At 32.0% G+C, this 23,564-nt stretch overlaps 2 protein-coding genes across 2 annotated transcripts in view; both read left to right on the top strand.

The window, feature by feature from the left end:
• LOC143197918 (laminin subunit gamma-1) overlaps positions 1 to 23,564 on the top strand; it is a 52,041-nt gene that overhangs the window by 2,029 nt on the left and 26,448 nt on the right. Inside the window, exons 3-6 of the mRNA XM_076406741.1 lie at positions 10,813 to 11,068; positions 13,394 to 13,511; positions 13,569 to 13,752; positions 23,121 to 23,430. Of these exons, the coding sequence (XP_076262856.1) occupies positions 10,813 to 11,068; positions 13,394 to 13,511; positions 13,569 to 13,752; positions 23,121 to 23,430 (868 nt within the window). The remainder of the gene's footprint in view (positions 1 to 10,812; positions 11,069 to 13,393; positions 13,512 to 13,568; positions 13,753 to 23,120; positions 23,431 to 23,564) is intronic.
• On the top strand, positions 17,291 to 17,883 carry LOC143197921 (dynein light chain Tctex-type 1). The gene has a single exon (XM_083059055.1). The coding sequence runs from the start codon at positions 17,420 to 17,422 to the stop codon at positions 17,834 to 17,836; it is 417 nt and encodes a 138-aa protein (XP_082915181.1). The 5' UTR covers positions 17,291 to 17,419; the 3' UTR covers positions 17,837 to 17,883.

Here is a 23,564-nt window from a genome sequence, read left to right as displayed (position 1 = left end):
TGGATAAAACAATCTGTTTGATTTTAGTTCACGTTGAGACTAACCTGCATTGGTTTTTGTCTAATATGATGTTCTTGCCGAGATATTTAGCTGATTCAGCTTGAGGAACGCGGCATCTACCAATTGATATAATTAGTTTTTTATCACTTAGCCACAACGCATAATTAAACATATTAAATTCTGGATGATAGGAGGAATATCAATTATTTTTGATAATTTAGTAATGAAATGATTACAGAGTAAAATGCAGAGTACAGGGTAAGAATTAAAGTATTACTAAATAAAAATCGAATTTTCGAAGTAACATAATGATTTCTGTTGTTATAAGTGTAATTCTGTCACAACAGCTCCATCTTTAGTAAATGATCAAATTTCAATCATATCATTCTTAAGTTTTTATTTTGCTCTGCCTTCGATGAACTTGCTTGGTACTCAAATTGTGTATTATAATGAAGACGTTTGAAATGAGTAATAAAAACAACATAATCCAAACCTGTTTTTGCTGTAGTAATCAGGCATCGATCCTTTTGGTTATTATTTGCATTGACTGTTGGATAGTGTACATAAGATATTATACGTCGCAACATTGTGGGAATCATTAATTTTTTATTAGAGTGATACGACAGAACTACACTATACCTAACATAAAATAAGGTTGAGTGCAACGTTTACATAAATATGATAAATTCCTTTCAATCATGCATGTGCTTTAAGAAAAAGAACATGCCAAATATTCTAAATCCAAGATAAATTTTTAAACAAATATAAATAAAAATAGTATTTCCAATAAGAATTATAGGAAAATCCTAAGAATTAGTACACATTACGTATAGACTTCACAAATACGAGTTAAGTGTGGCTATATTTATATATATATATATATATATATATATATATATATATAAAAGTTTGTTGATTAAAAACACTGATAACAAAACTTATCTACACTCTATATTTTACTTCCATTTACAGCTGATTTCGGTGACTTAACGGACATCTGTTCATATCGCATTTAAGTTCCACATAAAACATTTGTTTTTAGCTTTGCTGGTTACGTCAAACTTTGCCATAACTGAGAATCTCATTGATATTACAGATTTTCGTTAACATAGTATCATTTTTTTTCTTCTGAACGCCCATATGTCAACATTCACAATCTTCGTTAAATATGATTACCTTAAGTTATTTTTTATTGACAAGACATTCTTTGTTAACACTATAGGAATCTCTTTTTCTTCAGCGTAATATCTGAAGTTCATTGAAAAAAAATTAACCTGACAAATCTGCAGTAGAAGTCCAATCTTACAGGCCTATTTCGCTGTTACCTGCAATATCAAAATTAACGTGTTAAAAACATTGTAATAATACCAGATTTCCAGTTTGGTTTTTGAAATCACCATTTAACAATCGATCAAGTGCACAGAGTAACTGCGGCTATTGAAAAGCGTTTGAGGAAAAGAAATACTGCCCTGTAATATTCATGGACATCGCACAAGCTTTTGATCGTGTTTGGCATTTGTGGTTAATCTGTAATATGGGCAAATTGTTACAGCATAACTATTGTCAATTGTTGGAGACTTATATTTTCGGAAGAATCAGAAGTATTGTTCTCGACATTTGAAACTATTTCGGCTGGAGCTTCACGAGGTAGCGTCTCCTATATCTGCTCTACACTGCTGACATTCCAACAACAAAAGAAACACTATTTGGAACCTAATAGCTCCAAATCTGTCCACGTTAATTTTGCATTGCGGCGAAATAATAAAAACTTAATTATATCATTCAATGGATGCCCGATTCCTCAAGCAGAATCAGCTAAATACCTCGGAATCCATCTTGACTGTAGGCTAAATTGGAAACATCATGTTAGACAAAAAGCAAAACACATTAGAACCAAAATAAAACAACTATACTGGTTAGTCGAAAGATACTCTCAACTTGATCTAAAATAAAAGAGGTTGATTTATAAGACAATTATAAAGCCAATTTGGACCTATGGGGTGCAAATATGGTGTTGCACTAAAGATTCAAATCAACTAGTCATCCAACGCTGTCAAAATAAGGTTCTTCTATTAATTACCAATGCCTATCGCTACGTAACCAACGAAGAATTGCACGATGACCCGTAAATCAACTGGATTTGCGAAGTTATCCAAGATTTCGCCTGGAGATTCAAGAGATGTCAGGAGATTGAAGCGAATGTAACCATGCGAACTTATATAAAGTTTATACCTTTAGTGTAAACTATGGCTATAAGTTATTATAATTTTTTAATTGAGTAATATATATTGATATATTTTCTCGCACTCGTCTTGCTTGTGAATTAATCCAAGTACAAATGAAGTGTAGTAATAAATATATACATATATATACTTAGCAATGAACTCATGTCAATTGATTCATATATCTATAGACAACAAATATAAAACGTTACACATCAAGTAAGATGAACGGTTAGTATCCTTTTAACAAACAAGATGGGTATTAAGTTGGATAAAATATGTAATAAATTTCAACGATTGGAGTCATTTTTGTTTAAGCTGTAGGCATTTTCGTGACAAAACAAGGGTGTCATTGTATTTTTGTTGGCGATTAAAAATCTCTTTCGAAAATTATAACCAAAGTATTATTAGGCTGGCACAATACAAAAATGTAGTTTTTAAGAAGTTAGTTTATTTTTTTATAGGCTTTTAGTACAGTGATTATAGATTTTGCAGATTTTAGCTGTTTGTGAATAAATTCGTGGCGTTTTAAAGAAATTGACGTAAAACAATTTTTATTATGTCTTCTTTTCTGTACGTTTTGTGGGAAATTATTCTTCATTGCTTTAATATGAAAAATTAGATTGCTTCTGCAGACTGTCTTGTTATTTCTGCTACCCAAGAGTATGAAAGTTGGTTTGGGTGTTTTAAGGGTAGTAATTCTGGAAAGATTGACTGAAACATTAAAAAAGTTATCGAAATCATTAGCAATTGACTTGTCAACAACAGCTTAATAGTATAAAAATGTTGGAAAAAAAACAAACAAGGAAGGAAAATGTCTTTTCGAGCAATTGAAATCAAGACATCAAAGGCACCAGGTCACAAATTAGATAACTGCAGTTTACAGATAATTACAAATTTTGCTTCGTTTGATCAGAGTTATTTTGATGTCGGAGTCGCCTTTGTCTGAATAATAAAAACAAGTGGTAACTAGACTTGGATAATATGATAATATATCTTTTTTTATTTACAAAGTTTTGACACATATCTGTCAATGCTGACAGCAACTAATTTAATCTTGCATCCAGTAAAATTTGATCTTATCTGATGTTATCTGAGTTGTAAGAGGATTTAGTCTCGATTTTGTATATATTTTATCATATCTCTATCTACATTTATTGCAAAATACCTTTTTTTTGTTATAGTTTATATAATTTATCTCTTTTTTTATAAGATTTAAATAAACTTTTAAAATACGACTTTGTTATTGTACATTTTAATAATTCGATAGATGCTCCCTTAAATCCAATTATAAATGTTTTATAGAAGGATTTTTATCATCTGTGTCAATATCGGCCATTGTCTAATTTGAACTCGTGACTCATCTAGAAATGTTTTCAATGTTTTTGAGGAATTTTATGATATATCTGTCTCAATTTGGTATTCCTTGAGCATTCTGTTTATTTTATTTGTGTTTTGTTTTGATGTATAACAATATCTATCTAGTTATTCATTTTTCATCTTGTTTTTCTGCTTATATTTGCTTATGTTTAACAAAAATACCTGGTTTATTCTACTTTCACGTATCTATCATTAATTTTATTAATTTGATACATAAAGACAGGCGTCAGATATATGAACGCTTAAATAAAAATATCGTTACTGTGCATTACTATTTTTTTGCGATTACAATGTTAAAAAAGCCACAAAATGTTACGTAAACTAATTTTATTCATGTCATGGATTTTATTATAACTTACACCAGAAATTTAACGCTTGTTAACTATGTAAATAATGATTATTATTATTAACACGTTTTTCATATATTAGTTAGAAGAATACTTTTATAGCATTAATTACTAATTTGTCTTTTTTTGTACATCAAGAAATAAATTAATGTTTATCGTACCTAAAATTACTCACAATTTTATAACAAAGGATTTCGATGAGTTTATATTTTGTATATATACGGATAAAAACATAAATGTTTGTCCTATTTCCTTACAACATTTGGTCTGTTAACCAACAGATAAATATAAATCTTCGGTATGACTTCATCAGACTGAAAAATTTTCACTGTAAATACAGATGTTCGCTATTATATAAGCCAATAAAATGCTCTATCGCCTTTGTAACTTAAAGTAACAGACACAGAGTCATTTTTATTTAAACAATTTAATCATTCCTATTTATTTTACTTACTATACATATATATATATATATATATAGATTTAAAAGAATTTAAAAGAATTTTAGAAAGTTATAATAGATTGTTCAATAAGTCCTGTGGATTGAAAAGAAAACACGATTTTATTGTTTGAACTACATTCAATATAAACCACGTTGGATAATAATCAGAATAGATCAGACTCAAAGTCAAAGAACTGTACAGGTTAGTCGGAAGTTACCCCTAACTTGACCTAAGACCCAATGTTCCTAAGACAAAGTTCTTCGATTAATCACCAATGCTTATCACTACGTAACCAAAGAAAGTTACTAGGTTATCCAATATCTCGCCTTAACCAGGAAGAAAGTTTACCAAACCACAGCCGCGTGGAGATACTGGACAACGAGCAAAAGGCAAGAAGATTGATATGAATCAAACTACATGAACTTCTACAGTTCATACGTGATTAATATTAACTTTAGCTGATGTAATATAATTTTAATGCCAAAAAATCTGCCGGATTTTACAAGAACTGCCAGAAAAGTAAATAATTTTTATTTTTAATAGCATGTTATGTCTAAATTACCCTAGCACTTGGAAAGTAGCCCAAATCATTATGACTCTCAAACCAAGGAAAAAATAAGAGGAAGTTTCCTCCTATAGTCCTATAAGCCTGTGATATCCAAGGTTTTCTCGAAAGCAACTCTCTCTCGCAATCTTTCCATGTCATTGGATAACATAAATCTCATCAAATTCTTATTGCACATTGAGCAGATTGTAGAATGCTAGGAGAATAATAATAGAAAAGTAATTTAATTTAATTTTAATTGGGAAGACATCGTACTTATGTATTGATGCAAGTACAACAGAAAAACAAACAAAAAACAAACAATTAATTTATAAATTAAGAATGTACAACGTGGGGAAAGGTCCCGCTACCATTTTGATTGCCTATAACATTTCCCAAAGAAAAGATAAGTATGTTTGGTTTTCATAGAAAGTTTATTTGTTCTTTACATTTTTTGTTATGATGAAAATTATGATGAAGAAAGAGTCTGGTGCTGTTAAATCTGGAGATCTGGCTGGCCATGCTAAATCGCCTCTTTGCGAAATTACTTTTTATTTTCAAATTATATTCCAAAATTCGCCTTAAATTGCATGCAGAAATGTGTAACTGGGAACCACGTCTCCGAATTAATGTTTCTGGAGACTCTGCAACACTATCGCGCACCAGAGCCACATTTTCAGAGTTCCGAGACATCCGTTGTCTTCCAGAACAAGGCCTATCTGCTGTCATACCGTACTGTCGAAAATTCGCATGTAAAAGATAAACTGTGGTTTTGTGAGGCACTGGACGATTAGGATATTTTTGACGCAAATTCCACTGAGTGGCAATAACGGAACGATTACTTTCAATAACTATAGTCACTATTTCTGTTCGTTCTTGTAGCGTATATTCATCCATAATACAATTCCGTACGTCGACACAACACAATGGTCAACACAAACGTCACATAACCTAGATGGCGCGCAATCAAAATGGTAGCGAGACTTTTGCCCCACTTTTTACTAGGCATATCAAATGTAAGGTGTAATAAAAGAAAATTTATTGTTATCTCCTTCAATACATTTAATATCATAAGAGATAAGAGAACACATTAATACATTCAATTCACAATAAAATAAATGAATAATTAAAAGAAAAATATTTCCATGGTTGAAGTGTATATATATAACATATGTCCAGTTTTACAATGTGATGTTTTAAATTGGATCATCATATATTATTTAACTTATTGGCGTCATTTTTCTTGAACATAAGAGGCTTATTTATATATCTAGTAGTATTATTGTTTAGATATCTCTAGAGGGAATTTAAAACATGTCGTAAAGATGTTTATTTACTAAATATTTATAGAATAAAGAAAAAGTAAAGTTAACCACAATTTCCTGAATAATTTTACGAAATTATTGATTGTAACATTTGTAAGTATAACTAAATTCTTTCAATTACTTCAATAGTTTACGAAGAAATAGTGATGTTTCTATGAAGATCTAGGAGATGTATTAAACTATATGGGACGTGAGGGAGAAATATTAGTTTGTTGATGATAGCGTGGGATACGTAGTTGTTTTATGAATGAATAAGGCAGACTGGTATAGTTTTTTATTAATCTCCTAGAACGTCAACAATCTGCCCGTGGGCAATAAGTATTATTATATGATTTCACTTATATAATATAACTATCCTCGCATGTTGTAGATCACTTGTGATACATATTGATATGATCAGTAAATCAGTGAATTTACAAAAGAAAATACTTCCTGTGTATTATAAATAGTAGTATTATAAATAAGTATTATAAATTGTAAAATTGGCTATAAAAAATAATTTTATCAAACTTGTGGTTTTTTAAAACCATTAATGACATAATAATTGCATCACCATTATAAAAATACTGTATATATCATATATGTGTAATATTAAATCAAATATGGTAAACCATTTTTAAAAATATAACCGATATTATGATGCATAATTCCATCTGTACTGATTTGGAATCAGGTTAAAAGAAAAAATCACATTTAATTTAAAATGTTAGGATCTAACAGGCTAGATTTTTCTAAAATATAATATATTTGCTATAAAATTGAAAAACTGATTTGTAAAATTAAAATAAATTATAGAACAGATACCCAACTGTAAAACAGTATAAAATACGACAAGAAAAACCATCCCAATAGTTATATCTAAGTTGGTTACTCGCCAGTCGATAGGCTTAATACCGAGGACTATAACTTGGAGTCGAATTTAAGTAGTAGCTTTATCCCAAATAAACTCTATTTGGTAAAAATTACATTTTAAAATATAAAAATAATGAGTATTTATAAAAATCTGAACAAGAACAACATGAAACATTGTATTAAAAAGCAATAAACTACTTCAATATAGTTTACACAAGTAAAAATGAACCTTTCCTATGAAAATCTTAGTCCAACTTACAGCAGTAAGACAATAAATTTATAAAAGATTAGATAATATCAGATATAAGTCAATGAGTTATCCATATCATTAGGAACCAATGTAAAGGAAAGAAACAGATTTAATTTAAAATGTTAGTATCAGTGTTCAATATAATATAAAAAGGATAATAAAAAGTAGTGAAAGAAGCTAAAAAGAAATGGTGAGAAAAATAAAACCAAAAGTGTAAAATAAAATTTAAAAACGAAACCATTTGCTTCTTATTCAAGATATTAAATTTCAAGTTAAAAATATGTTCTGTTACATTGTAAAGAAACACATGATACTTTTACACATATAATATAAATATTTAAGTTGTAAAAGTACTACCGAACGTGACTGTACTCGATAAAAAAGGGTATATTTCAGTACTTGGTTACAAGGTTAAGTGTCGACTCCACAAACTTATTCTGATGCAGCGTTCAAATTAAAAAAGCGCCGGCTTGGTGGCGTAGTGGTAAAGGCGATGGGACAGTCTTCCTACTGTTGCGATAGCCAATTTATGTTTGTGATTGTTTAAAATTTGTGAATGTTCTAGACAAGAGTGTAAAATCCGACAAGGAAAGTGATCCCAGTCACGCCAGTAACCAGGCTGGGTAAGAACGGATGTCTTCTGGGATCGGATTTGTAAAGTTGGTCACTTGCTAGTCGTCAGGCTTAATGCTGAGGACCGTCGTTCGGAGCCCGCGTTAAACTTTAGGCCCAGTCCAGATAAACCCATAGTTGGTAAAAGGAGACTTTAAGATATATAAAAAAAATTTAAAAAGCTTCACGATTATTAAAGAAAGTATAGAAAAAACCAAAAAATTATTATAGATTTTTATAGAATTTCTATTATTTCTGTGTGTATAATGTTATTGCTGAACAGATGTGATGGAAGTCCGGAAGTCGTTCAATGCAAATGCCGTTCAGTTTGGTTTTTAAACACTAACCACATCATATGAGAAGCCGTAGAAATATTGATAACTGAACAATTTCTATGTTGTAATGGTTAGAGCGTTCAGATCATACGTGGAGGTTGCGGGTTCGATTCCCGGCGGGGGCAACGACTTTTTGTTGTTCTAGTTTGGTTAGAACATTTGCCAAATCACATAGGTTAGGTAGCGGATACCCGGGTCTGAAGCATTCCTTATTTTCAATCACTGTTTATTTATTCCTGTTTTTCCTCATACGGAATAGCTGGATACTGGATGGATACTTAGCTTACCCATTATAATACTTAATAAAATAATTGCGTAATTTACTGACTAAGTATCTAACAGTAAAAAGTGAAAGTTAAAATATTTTTTACAAAAAAATTGAACCGACATCAAAAAAAATCAAACTTAGATTTTTAACACAAAAAAACGCCTTAAATTAAATGTGTATATATTATTCGTTGTAATAACTTAATAAGAACTAAAAAAACATTTATTTAACCTATCTACTAGACGTATATTATATTCTACTATATACACACAATTTAGCTTAATACCTACCTAAACCTATTTATCTATTTACAACATTATTTTAACCTAATTACTAACTGACCACTTTGAAGTCGGTACCGAGCCCAAACAACACAAATATAATAATATAATTTTGTGAGTTATACAAAGAATTGAACTGATGCAGGCGCTATTATTGTTCATTATAAAATATTTCGCAGAGAGGTGTACTGGGGCCAGTCCTACTTTACATCCGTAAGGATATCCCACATAGAAAATATCTCCATGGCTATATTTGCTCATTATACTCTGATACTTGCTGTTGGAGATAACAAGGAAGAAGAGAATTAGACTAAGACTTGGAGAATAAAAGTTAACCAATGCACATAGACTTTGCGTATTGTCAAACTGTAAATATAACAATAAGAATGAACAACACTGTCATCTAATATAGCAACAACGTTAAGTTTCTTGCTATGAACCCGGATGTAACACTTGAAAGAAAATAATAGAACTAAATTTGAAATATATACAATTCAATACGTTAGTTGGAAGGAAATCTTAATTATCCGAATATATTAAGTTGTCGTTATATAAGCAAATTCTAAAACAGATATGAACAGAATCGAGTGTTCCGCGAAAAGTCATATAAATAGAAAACATATTTTTCAGAAAAAAGATCTAAAACTTAAGGTAGATGCGTCCAGACAATATAAGAATAATTAGTTATACCCCGACCATAAGATCCGACTGTTATCCAGAAAAATTAAGATAATTGCAAAGTGACATGAGGTCGGTCTCCATTCTTTTGTCAATATAGAAATAATATAACTCTTACTAAACTCTAAATGAAATTTTAGTAAATATTAACCTTATTAATCTAGTTCTATTAAATATTCCAACTCTTGGATAATACTCGAACATAATACAAAGGATCAAACTATATGATCTCGTAATGCAGTAAAGTGTATTGAACAGGAACAACAGCAGCGTTATTTAATATTTGAACATTATTACTAACAGACTATATAAGGACCGATGGGTTCTCTCAGATAAAGTGTTAATTGGTACAGTTAGGAATCAATTACAAGTCTCTTCTTAAGAGAAATGATGAATTAGCCAGAAATAATAAATTTATGAAAGTCTCATGTCGATAAGAAACATATAAGAAAAGTTTTTTATAACATCTTTATTAGATACGCTTAGTATAATCTTAATTTAAAATTAATTTATTACTACTTTTCATTTGTACTTGGATTAATTCACAAGCAAGACGAGTGCTAGATAAATAGATCAATATGTATTTCTCAATTATAAAATTATACTAACTTTTAGCTATAGTTTACACTAAAGGTATTCATTTTATATAAGTTCGTACGGTTTCGTTCGCTTCAACCTTCTCCTGACATCCTGCGCGCTGTCCAGCAGTTGTATTGCTTCCACATTAGTATGATTTTTGTAATCTTCTTTCGAGTTTCAAGGCGAAATCTTGGATAACTTCGCAAATCAATTTGATTTCCAGGTCATCGTGCAATTCTGCGTTGGTTACATAGCGATAGGCATTGGTAATCAATCGAAGAACTTTGTTTTGACAGCGTTGGATGACTATATAAGAAAAGTAGTGTAATAAACTACTGTTCATATCGATTAGTGATTAGGGAGAAAGCTTGTAACTGTTCACAAATTGCGAGTCTGTTCACATTCAAATTGTCTATTATATATTTTTATGAATTTGTGTTGTGTCTTTATCCAATAACTTCGGCAATCTCCGCCCGGGAGGCATGATGCGTGTTACGACCATTCGAATCACCAAATAAGAAATCTTTAAGCTATGTTTCTCATGTTCTTCTCTTGGCCTGTGCAGTTTTGTGTTTAACGCCAGCAGAATAAAAATTGTCAATACTATAAATTAAACATTGATCAACATATCTCATTTCAACTGTCTCATGACTCATTTCATGTCTCAAAACCTGACTGTTTTTACTTTGATTTCAGAAATGTATGCCTGAGTTTGAAAATGCCGCTTTCAACATGCCAATTGAGGCGACCAACACATGCGGCGAGTTTGGTGATCAGGAATACTGCGTGCAAACCGGCATAACAGGCATCAGGAAATCCTGTCAGATTTGTAATCCTGGCCAGCATCATGCCCGATTTCTCACCGACTTCCACAATGTCGATAATCCCACCTGGTGGCAGTCCGAAACACTATTAGAAGGCGTCACTCAAGTTAACTTGACTCTGAACTTTGGTAAGTTTGACAAGATATTGTTTTGATAGTATCTAGGAAAAAATGAATCTATTACAACGTATTAGTTTGACGAACAATCAAAATCAGTTACTAATCACTATACGTGGTGACATGAAAAGGGTGTCACACCTACCACATTACTGTATTCCTAATATGAGGGTCACTATTTATATTTTATATTTATACTATTTAAGTTTGAAATTTTTGACGATATACGTACCCAGAACATTTTGTCGCACGGACGTTATTTGTTTATTTTATATTTAGTTGAAAGTTTTGTCTCGGAAAAAATGGAACTGTATCGTGAACATTTTCGTGCGATGAACAAGAGTGCATCAATAAACTTAATTTGACTTTTGGAGATGAGGCTCCATCAAAAACCACCGTGTATCGCTGGTTTAGTGAATTCAATCGTGGTCGTAGTTCGCTGTCCGACGAGTTTCGTGAAGGTCGTCCAGAATCGGCTGTTCTGCTAGAAAACATCGATGCTGTTTGCGAAATGAATAAGCAAGATCGTCATGTCACCCATTGTGAGATTGAGACATCCCTAAGCATTAGCTGTGCGAAAGTTATGCTCGCGTTGGATCCCACACAATTTGAACAATCGCTCAAAAAATGGCTCGTGTCGATTGGTGCAAAGAAAGGCTTAAGAAATTCAAGCGCGGTGCTTCGAAAGACGTTTATAATATCGACTACTGTAGTCGATAGATGATCCAAGATGAACCAAATCCAATAAAAGCTGTTCGCACACGAAGCACTTCAAAGAAAATGGTGGCCTATTTCTTCGAGAAAACTGGTCATATTTTAACAGTGCCTCTAGAGGATCGTATAATAGTAAATTCTGATTGGTACACAACTATTTGTTTGCCAGAAGTCTTCGGTGAAATAAGGAAAACAAACAAGAGACGCTGGATTGTTCTTCATCATTACAATGCGAGCTCTCACACATCAGCTCAAACAAGACACTATTTGAGCACTCAAAACATCGAATTGATGGATCATCCGCCCTACGGCCCTTATTTCACACCCAATGACTTCTTTTTGTTCCCATCCGTGAAGAATAAACTACGTAGTCAACGATTTTCATCGCCCGAAGAAGCTATTGAAGCATTCAAAAATCATGTTTTGAAGATAGCTCATTCAGAGTAGAATAAATGCTTTGAAAATTGGTTTAAGCGTATACAAAAGTGTATCGATCATCGTGGCCAGTAATTTTAAAAACAATAAAACTATATCCGCAGCTTAACTATTTGTTTTTTTCCTATTCCCGAAATATAAATAGTGACCCTCCTATATAGATATGTCTTTTTGCTTTCACTTTCTTCGGATGTAAGCAACTTAATGTTACAAGTATATAAACGTTCCAGAAGAAGTAATATCACAATAGTTGACAAATGATGTTATCGTATATGCCAGTTATTATCCTTCCCGATAATAAGCCCCTAATAGAACTAAACCTAATATGTAGAGTTAAACTGCTATTAAAGAAATAGGAAACAAAATAAATCTAATGACTCTTAATTAACATGCATTCAAGAATATATCGGAAATTTATAATTTAAATGGTAGAATAATTATCATAGAATTTTTCAATGTTTACTTACATTTTATGCCACATATGCAGCGCCAACATAAAAGCTAACCTATGTAAATATCAGGCTACAATTATTATCCTACACACGTGGCTTGTGTTAACCAGTTTTTTGACTTATATAACAAAATAAACATTAGTAATGCCCCAGTTTTCGTTCGCTTTGTCTTGTTCCCAAAATAAAAGAAACAAATACACGGGAAACTTGTTTCGTTTAGAACTGATGGCTATATTCAGAAGCTCCTAAAAAATTGTTTTAAAAGTTGTGATGTATAAATAAATACGCTTTGTATTAACAAAATTACATCGCTGATAAAATATTTTTCGAAAAACAATAGTACTCTACACAGAGTAACTTTGAATTCACAAAAAAACCCTTAAATTTAGTTGATACTCCTTAAATAATAATAAAAAAGGACAAGCAGTCCTCAAGAGACATTACTATCACAGAAAAGCTAACAAAAATTCCTTACCTTTCATTCATTAATCTTCAAGTAAAATTTTTAATTAGATATAGATTAAAATCCATTAAATTCAAACGAATAATAACAACAACAATTAGTGTTGCCAAAATAAAGAAATAAAAACTACGACTGCTAGAAATAATACCTTTCGGCAATATTAAAAAAAGAAAAATAACTTAGTATATATAATGCAAATAAGTCAAATTAAAGGACATTAAAACAATGAAGGAGTTTTTTAATGCTTTTTAATGTTTTTGTTTTAAATTTCAGGTAAATCGTTCGACATAACCTACATCCGTTTATGGTTCTACTCCATGCGCCCTGAAAGTTTCTATATATCAAAAAGAACCTCAGCAAACGACCCATGGGTACCTTTTCAATACTACAGGTAAGTGTAAAAATCTCGACAACCCGATAAACAGCGATTAATTGATTGTTCTGACAGCGCCACCTGTCGTGACACATACGGTCTACCCGATCTAATCTATACCAGGAGAGGAGAAGAAACCCGCGCATTATGTACGTCAGAATACTCGGACATCTCACCATTACGGGGTGGTAACGTCGCTTTCGGTACCCTCGAAGGCCGTCCTTCGGCTTATAACTTCGAAGGTAGTCCGGAGTTACAAGTAAGTTTTTTCTTATCGGGTCTCAAACTTTATTTAATGATTTTAATAACAATTTTTGACGAAATGGTGGAGGTTGTTTAATTATTCGTATTTTATTATCTTCTTATAATTGTAATTCTTGTACCTAATTATTTTATTAAAAATTTTGTGCGACGTATATTTATTCTAACGTGTTATACATAATCAATAGAGAACAAGAATTTTTATAATCATTTATAGGGCATAATTTCTGAGTATGTTATCTTTTTTATACCCTTAATAAAAATCGTACAATAAAATAAAATATTATTAGAATGGTTTTTTTATGTTGTCGATAATAGTAAATATAGGCGATATATTGGATATTGGGAAGTTTCGAAACGCTTTTCAGTAGCTGATTTGGGATAAAAAGAAAAAAAATATCAACCCTGGTGTAACGTTTATTTCAAATACAATGTTTGTTATCAAAGAAATGTATATTTAATTGAATTAAATTAATTATTAAATGTACCGCTTTTGTAATCCTATTTTCGTTAAGATGTCATTTGACTTTAACATATTTATTCAGTGAGTCATGAGGTATTACCACAGACCAGTTATGGCTTATAAACTGTAGATTTTTTCCAAATGCAGTGTTCTGTTTGACAAACAAAGAATAGAATTTCGTTAGTTTTATGTTTTCTTTTTATTTATGATTTATGGGCAACTCTATATGTTCATAATATACAATACCTTCGTTGATATATTTTCATGACAACCAAATAAATAAATAATTATAAACAGTGATAATAAGGTACATAAAGTCTATTCAAAGTTATTTTGTACAAACGTCACCTAAATTTATGATGTCAAAACATCGCAATGTTGCCGCATCAACTATGACTTTTAATTCAGTTGGGCTTTGATATACAATAAAATTCTAATCTAAATAAAATAATTCAACAAAAATATCATCAAATATAATTTATTTTAACATTATAGTAGATCTAAAAAATACAGCTGCAATAGTTTACAGGTTACTGTTATAACCTATTATCACTATTGATTTCAAGAATAATGCATATGTCTGACAACTGGACGACTTTGACAGGCTCATTCGTTTACGTGTTCGAACTAATCAGCCAGCATTGTGTCTCTTTTTAAGTATAATAAAATGAGAAGGAAAATGCTGTCTGATTCTAAGACGAATTTACAAATTGCGGCAGGCAATGTATTAAACATCTTGATGACGTATGTACAAAAAAACTTTGAATAGACTATAGCTTAATGTGTACTGAAATAATTCATGTGAATTTTTTTCAGTAATTTTAAAATACCCAAAATCGTCAAGATATGTACAATGAATTAATCTTAATGTAAAATAAAAAAGGGCTATTACTGTAAAAAAGAAGAAGTAAATATCTGTATATTATATATATGTTTTAATAAGAAATAGAGTATTTGTATCATTAAAATATCTTTTTTGATGCAATATTGATTAATAATAATATTACTATAAGTGAAAACAATATAAAAAATAATTAATAAAGAAAACCCTACTATAGATCATTATTAAAACATAATTAATGAAGGAAATTCGATTAAAATGAATACTTAATGCTTAGTTCCTCAAGAACATCCTTATATTTTCCTTTATTCATTTTACTAGGTCAGCACATTATCTATTAATAATCGGCTGACTTGGTGAACAATGGAATAGCAATATATGCTACGTTCTATTATTTCATTTTACACTTTATTAAAATATTTAATTATTTTATTGGAATCATTGTAGTTACAATGAGAAGGTGCTTGGTTGTATTTTGATCAGCGATATCTGTTGATTAAAATATGAGTTATTATCGAAAACAACTGTTAAAAAACCTAACCTCACTCTTAAATTCGATACTTTTGACATTTCTCTTCATAAAATAACAGTTTTGGCATCGAACGCTCAGATTTCTGTTTTCGGCATTCAGTAATTTTATCGTTTGATTTGATAAAATCTGGTTCGGTAGCCTCAAGTACCATCAAATATTTTTAAGGACTTATGGTTATGCTGCTCCGTTACATCCCAAAGGTCGGTTTTAGTTTCAACTATTTAGAAATTGTCATTTTGATATAGATGGCAAAGAACGGCTTGCATGATCAAAGAAGTTCGAAGACGTTTATGTGCGAACGAACGAACCAAAAGGAGGGAAAACGTCTGCAATTTCATTGCTTGCCAGACAGAAATAAAATAGTTATCTGGGCCATGTTGTGATTGGTGATGAAAATTGGATTTACTATGACTACTCCAAGTTCAAGAACTTATGGGTTAGTCCCGGAATCTTGTTGGGCGCACTATGGAATCAGCAAGGTGTAGTGTATACGAGCTGATAATGCCTACCGACGCCAATTGAACAAATTGAAACACTTATTGTGGTTAAAATGGCCAACAATATTAAGAAACAGACGATATGTTCTTCTTGCATGACAAGGCTCGACCACACGTGGCTGGAGTTCGGAAGGATACGCTGTTGCAGCTCCAAGGGAAGGCCTGTCATACTCAGCATACTCACCAGACGTAGCTCCTCTTGGCTATCATTTGTTCAGATCGATGCAGCTTGTTGATAGCTTCAGATCGTTGACAAACCAACATGCTTTTTCGAAACAATATCACGAGGTAGCCAGAAACTTATACAAAATGACAGAAAACATTTTGTTTAATATATATTGCGCTAATTCCGTTTTAAAGTCAAAAAATGATCAGAATACATGCAGGAGCACTTTTTTTCTTTCGTTTACTTTTTTTACTTAATACAAATCCGCAAAAGAATTTATTCATCTTAAACATCAAACATCAAACTCATTTTTATTTTCCTGGCTTATTTCCAATTATTTAAGTTGTCTTTGGCTTGTTGTGATTTTTGTGTGGCTTCTTCGCTATTGTCCCAATATACAGCTATAATCGCAGTATCATCAGCAAATGTAGCCATCGTAATATTTTCCCTTTGTGGTATATCACAAGTGTAGAGTAGATAAAGCGTTGGTCCCAGTGCACTTTCTTGTCGTACACCTACTTTAGCTTATAGCTTATTTTATTGTAGAGTAGGTCTCCTGTTCTTTGACTCAAAATATACTTGCTGTGAGGTAAGGCTTCCTACGTAATAGCTTAGAAAGAGACCGTCTTGCGATCATCGAAGGCTTGGGATCTAAGAATATAGCTGAATATACATTTTTACCTTCATAGGCTTTTTCGATTACATGGTCAATTGTTGAACATTTGTTAATAAACCCAAATTGGTGTATAGGTGTCATTATGCCTATAATGGGTTTTATTCTTTTTAAAATACCTTAGATATTAAATATGATATAATATAGAACGTAATTTCTTTTTTTTTTAATGATTTTTACTCGGAACGTGAATGATTTTGAGAATTAAATATACTTCTATTAAAAATTGACACTATTTTATGTTTTTATTTAAATAAAAACTATCCATATTACGAAAGTTTATAGACCAATTTCAATATCGATTTTATTAAAATTAGGAAGGGGTCGATGGTTGAGCCGCTATGTATATGTTGTCGTGTCTGCACTTTCAGTGCCAAATAAAACATCACTCTGCTAACCGCCAAAGCGCCGCGATCTTTTATCGTCAGCGTTCCCTCTAGAGCGCTCGTCCTTTTTCCCACCGTGCGAGCCTTTGAATCCCACGTACGCCACCATGTCCAATCAAAGGAAACGTCCGTCACCGAGACAGCCGTCATTGTTTCAACTGAAACCCGTGGCTGTCATTCAAAATTCGGGTAAGATGGACGATGACGAGAACCAATTCATCGTCGACGACGTGAGCAAGATCGTAAAGGACACCATCGAGGGCCTGCTGACCGGAACCATCTACCAGCAGGAGAAGGTGAACCAGTGGAGTGCCACCATCTCGGAACAGTGTCTAGGCGCGCTCAGTAAACTGAAGAAGAATTTCAAGTACGTGGTGACATGTTCAATAATGCAGAAGACCGGGGCAGGATTGCATACGGCCAGTTCTTGCTACTGGGACAGCGCCACGGACGGTACTTGTACCGTCCGGTGGGAGAACAAGACTATGTATTGTGTGGTGACGGTGTTTGGACTGGCGATCTGAAATTGTAACTGTAGCTGATGTAAAACGTGAATATATATGTTTTGTTATTAGATGTTTTGATTCTCCATGGTTTTTTCGATTTTGTTGCAAGTTTATTATAAATATTCTTATACAGATAATTGATGATGAAATAGCTGCCATTCTTTGCGGAATATATCACTACAATGTCTGAATAGTTTCCAACAGAATGTTATTGTATTCTTGTACCAAAACATCCGCCAATTCCTTCAAAGATATCGGAGATGGAGATCTACTCCTCATTCTGCTCTAAGACTCCCGATAACGCTTCAATTTTGTTGATGTCTGGCGATTGTGCTGGTCATGGAAGATGTTTGGTGATACTCTGATGTTCTTCAAATCAATTTTTTGTCTATATGAGCGCACTATTATCTTGGAATATGGCAGTGTTTAGCAGTAATATGCTGGTCACAGCTTCATAATTGAGGATATCGAGATATTATTCGGATATTCTGAGAAATGGTGGTTTTGTGCTTCACAAGGCAAACGATGATCTTTCAGATCTGAGAACTGATAACATCTGATAGATCACACATTTCATCGACCACCGATCTGTTTTAACCATTGTATAATAAAGCCTATAATACGTATAATCTATATATAATCTATCTATAATCTAGTAAGACTCCTCTCTAATAAGACTTGACATATAAATTAAGCAATACGTACGCAGTTCGCTTAACATGCAATGAAGATATATCATATTTCATGGTATTAGTAATATTTTGTCAATCCTCCGTATTAATGAACATATGGAATCAAATTACATAAGTATTGGATGCTTTAGAGTTAGTTTCAATGACAAAATAAAGCGGTATCTTGAGAAGTCTCACTGTTGCTCTAAACTGTGATGCCTTGTTACAAGACAAACAAAATCTGAAGATAATACATTAATGCACATTACATTTGTTAATTCTTTGATGATGAGATAATCAAAATAAGATAATTAACTCAATGAAATTAATAAGCTCCATAGGATTTAGATAATTGATATAACATACTAAATTCATTCCAAAACCATCTGAATAAAATTAATATTAAGGGATTGTTTAATTATTAAAGACATATAATAAAATAATCATCATATAAAATTAAATAAGTATAGATAATAAATAAATTATATCATATTATATCACTTTATACCTTTGCATTTACTGGTTCTGACATCATAACAATGTTTTCTATTCTTTATTTTTTGTTCTATGCTTGATACTTTCCACAGTTCTGATAGTTCTTTTCACTGTCATACATTTGGGACTTTTAATTTCTGCAATTGTCAGATAGGCCCATAGCGGCTGAAAGATTTATTTCAAGATTTCTAACGATTTCTAGTTGATTTAAGTGTTCACGAAGACAATTCTCAATCTCTGCAACCATGTATACTAAATGTTTTCGCCCATAAGTCGAATAATCAGAAATATTTTTATATAAATTGCAACTGCAACAACAACTGCTCTAGCTATTCTATGCTGGTGATAGACCAAAAATGAGTCAGTACCATCAGCTGTTCTTTCTAAAATAATAAGAAAATGGAAGTTGCAATGAACAAAATCCACAAATGGGCTAGATATTGGAAAATTTGTTCATATGCATTTAACGCCAGGACAAATAGACAGTAATTATATCTGTAAGAAAATGCTCTCTTGCTTAACCCAAATGATTTAACTCAAAATTAGAATATTGTACTGATTTGGAAGAGAATCCTAATCTGATGTAAGGTCAAAGAGACTAATTTATTAGTTCATAATAAAGTTTATTCGGACCTACCAATGCTATGTATGCCAATATATGGTCCAAATGCCAATCAACTAGATCATGAATCTAAACCCAATATCAAATGGTTCTAGTTATTCGCATATATACAAAGTTACACAAAATTATTCAAGACCTCATCATAAAAGATTAAGAAAAAGTATAAGTAGCAGTCAACAAAATGCAGCTTAATAGCTCCAAATCTGTTTATGTTAATTTTGCGTTGCGGCCAAACGACAAAAACCTAATTATATCACTTGACGGATGTCCGATTCCTCCAACAGAATTAGCTAAATACCACGCATACATCTTGATGGTAGACTAAATTGAAAACATCGTGTTGGACAAAAACCAGAGCAGATTAGACTCAAAGTCAAGCAACTGTATTGGTTACTCAGTTACTACAATTATAACATCAATTTGGACCTATAGGGTGCAAATGTGGGGTTGCAGTAAAACATCAAATCCAACGCACCAAAAACACTATTGTAACTGACGAAGCACTGCACGATGGCTTCGAATTCAAATGGATATATGAAATGATTCAAGATTTTGCCTTAGAACATGAAATAATGTCGCTAAATCACAGCAGCGTGGAAACAATAACAGGTCAAATGAAAAGTCCCCGGCCTACCATAGTAAAACACATTTTTTGGCAAATTTAGTTTTTTTTTATTTAACATAAGTCCATTCAAGGATGATACACTGATTATAGCGACCCTCCAACATTTTGATACCATTTTTGTAGTACGATTTGTCCTTTGCTTCAAAATAGGCCTCCGTTTCGGCGATCACCTCTTCATTCGACGATAATTTCTTCCCAGCGAACATTCTTTTGAGATCCGAAAACAGGAAATAGTTGCTGGGGCCAGGTCTGGAGATATGGTGGGTGGGGAAGCAATTCGAAGCCCAATTCATGGATTTTTGCCATCGTTTTCACTGACTTGTGACAAGGTGTATTGTCTTGCTGAAGCAGCACTTTATTGTGGAGTCCACTCGGATGACTGTCAATTGGACTTCGGAGTGAAATGATGGAGTAATGTTTCATCCATTGTCACATATCGACGCATAACTCGGATTATTACGCTTGGTCATCTTCAAACACTGCTCCGAATCATCAACTCGTCGTTGTTTTTGATCAAAAGTGAGCTCGCGCGGCACCCACTCTGCACAGAGCTTTCTCATACCCAAATATTCGTGAATTATATAATGTATACGTGCAGTTGATATCTTTAGAGTGTCTGCTATTTCATTCAATTTTAATTTACGGTCCTTCAAAATCATTTTGTGGATTTTCTAAATATTTTCGTCGGTAACAACCTCTTTTTGGCATCCACTGAGTTCACCGTCTTCGGTGCTCATTTCACCACGTCTAAACTTATATACTAATCGTTGATGGGTGATTTTCCTGTTTAAATCTATTTATTTTAGCTAGTTTTCTAATTAGCAATTGTTTATATTTCTTAAACTCTTAAATGCACCCACCATGTATATACATGGAAATACGGAAATATTTATATGTTTGTTTACTTACGTGTTTTCATTCAATATGAAGGTGACTGTGGATGGCACACCACGCTCGGATATATCACATTTTTCATGCTAATGTCAAGCTATTTTTTTACTATATAGTGTAGTACAAGAATGTCTGATTTTGTTTTGTCTACTCTATAAATTTACAGGTTTTCTTCTTCCAATTCTTAAATATTTGTTATAATATACCAAACATTGCAGCTTATTTCACATTCTATAATCAGTTATAAATGAAACTTTAAAACAAGTTCATGAAACGACTGAAAAATATTATATAATAAGGTTAAAATTCTAGTCACGAAATCAATCCATGCCACAACAATTAAATTAATATTTCCTTATTAATGTCATTATATAGTTTAATGAACATCAATTTAGTTTAATGTCTTTCAACAAAAGATAATCAAATTTTTTATTGTTATGTTTAGCTATATACGAGTATATTATATATATATATATATATATATATATATATATATATATATATATATATATATATATATATATATATATATATACTTATTAATAAGTCACAATGCTATAAACATAAAAAAATCTTTTTTTTTTCAATCAATTTTTGTTTAGAGTAATATTCATTCACTAACATGCGAATATTACGTATATAATTTTATTTATTTAAAAAAAAAACGTTGTTTACCTTTTCCTCTGATTTTATATTGTTATGATTTTGTGGTTCCCTGTGAAGTGTGGCTATCAGTAATTGACGAACGTATCATGCTAATATTGCTTCATCCTTGGTATAATTTCACCATATTCTTTATGTCTTAATGAAACTAATCGTTTGGCTCTTTACTTACATTGTCTAGGTTGTCAGGAAAAAAGCTACGATGGTTGTACAAGAACCAAGAATAAGACAACTAGGAGTATAAAACGTATATTAAAGTAGACTATTAAACTTGTATGTCCCGGAAGTCCTTAGTCTGAACTTCTTATTCCATCCAATACTATCTACAAAATTTTTCTCCATTAGGGTAATGTTTATATATAGCAATGTTTATATATAGTAGCGCTAGAAGAATCTTTGTGTAGTTGAATAAAGCTTTATGCAAAATGTTTTCCTTTATGGGTTTCAAAGATTTTCTTCTGATTTCCTGCATATTATCCAATAGCTGTATTGCATCTACGTCTCTGTGATTTTAGCAACGCTATTTCGTGTTTAAAGACGAAATCTTGGATCACTTCGTATATCCATTTGATTTTGAGGTCATAGTGCAGCTCGTCGTTTGTTACGCAACGATAAACATTAATAATTAATGGTAGAACTTTGATTTGGTTGCATTAGATTACCAGTTGGTTGGATGTCTTAGTGCAACCCCATATTTGCACCCCACCAGGTCCAAATTGGCTTTGTAATACGTATTAACATATGTACTAATCAGTACAGTTGCTTGACTTTGAGTCTAATCTGCTCTGCTTTTTGTCTAACTTTTTCAATTTAACCTATTATCAAGATTTTGTTGTTGAGGTATCAGCAGTGTAGAGATACAGTAGTGGTCTTAACACTACCCTGAGTAGCTCCAGCCGAAATAGGTTTAAGTGTTGAGAATGCTCGTACATGTGAGACCCTAAATCTTCTTTCGTAAATATATGATTCTAAAACTTCACAGTTATTCCGCGGTAAGAATTTGCTCATTTTCTATATTAACGCCAAATGCCATACCCAGTCAAAAGCTTGTGCAAAAACGTCCGGAAATATTGCAGGGCAGTGTTTCTTTTCTTTGAATGCCTTTTTAACAACCGCCGTTACTCTGTGCAATTGGATGATTTGTTTGATCTCTTATAAATCGCTACAATTAACTAAAAATTAATATTAAATAGTTATTAATTTATGCATAAAAATATTTCCAATTATTTTAATTGAATTTAGTCTATTATATAAGATATATACGATATATTGAATAATTAACTTACTATACAACCTATTTTAGAACCTATACCTATAATGTTGATCTTTTTTTAGGAATGGGTAACTGCAACAGAAATTATGATCACCCTGGACCGGATCAACACTTTCGGTGATGAGATATTCGGTGATCCACAAGTAATGAGATCGTATTTCTTCGCCATTGGGGATATATCCGTTGGTGCTAGATGTAAATGTAACGGCCACGCATCTGAGTGCGTGGCCAGCACTGGCTCAAACGGTGCGAGGAGTAGAGTGTGTCGGTGCGAGCATAATACTGCTGGTCCTGATTGCGGAGAATGCTTGCCATTTTTTAATGACGTGCCGTGGACCAGAGCTACAGGAAGAAACGCCAACGAATGTAAACGTAAGTATTTTTCATGTAAATGAGGTTGTAATGGCCAGTTAAATAATTTGGTTGGTCATTTTAAATCTCCTGTAAGACAAACATTTAGCTGTGAAGACATTTGGTTGGTTCTTTAATAAAATTTGGCTTGTAAC

This window comes from Rhynchophorus ferrugineus, unplaced genomic scaffold (genome assembly GCF_030347505.1).
Source record: "Rhynchophorus ferrugineus isolate W39M unplaced genomic scaffold, kcgeb_rfMv2 rfM6, whole genome shotgun sequence".
Lineage (NCBI taxonomy): Eukaryota > Metazoa > Arthropoda > Insecta > Coleoptera > Curculionidae > Rhynchophorus > Rhynchophorus ferrugineus.
The sequence above is the reverse complement of the archived record's forward strand: the minus strand, read 5'-3'. Positions and strand labels throughout refer to the sequence as shown.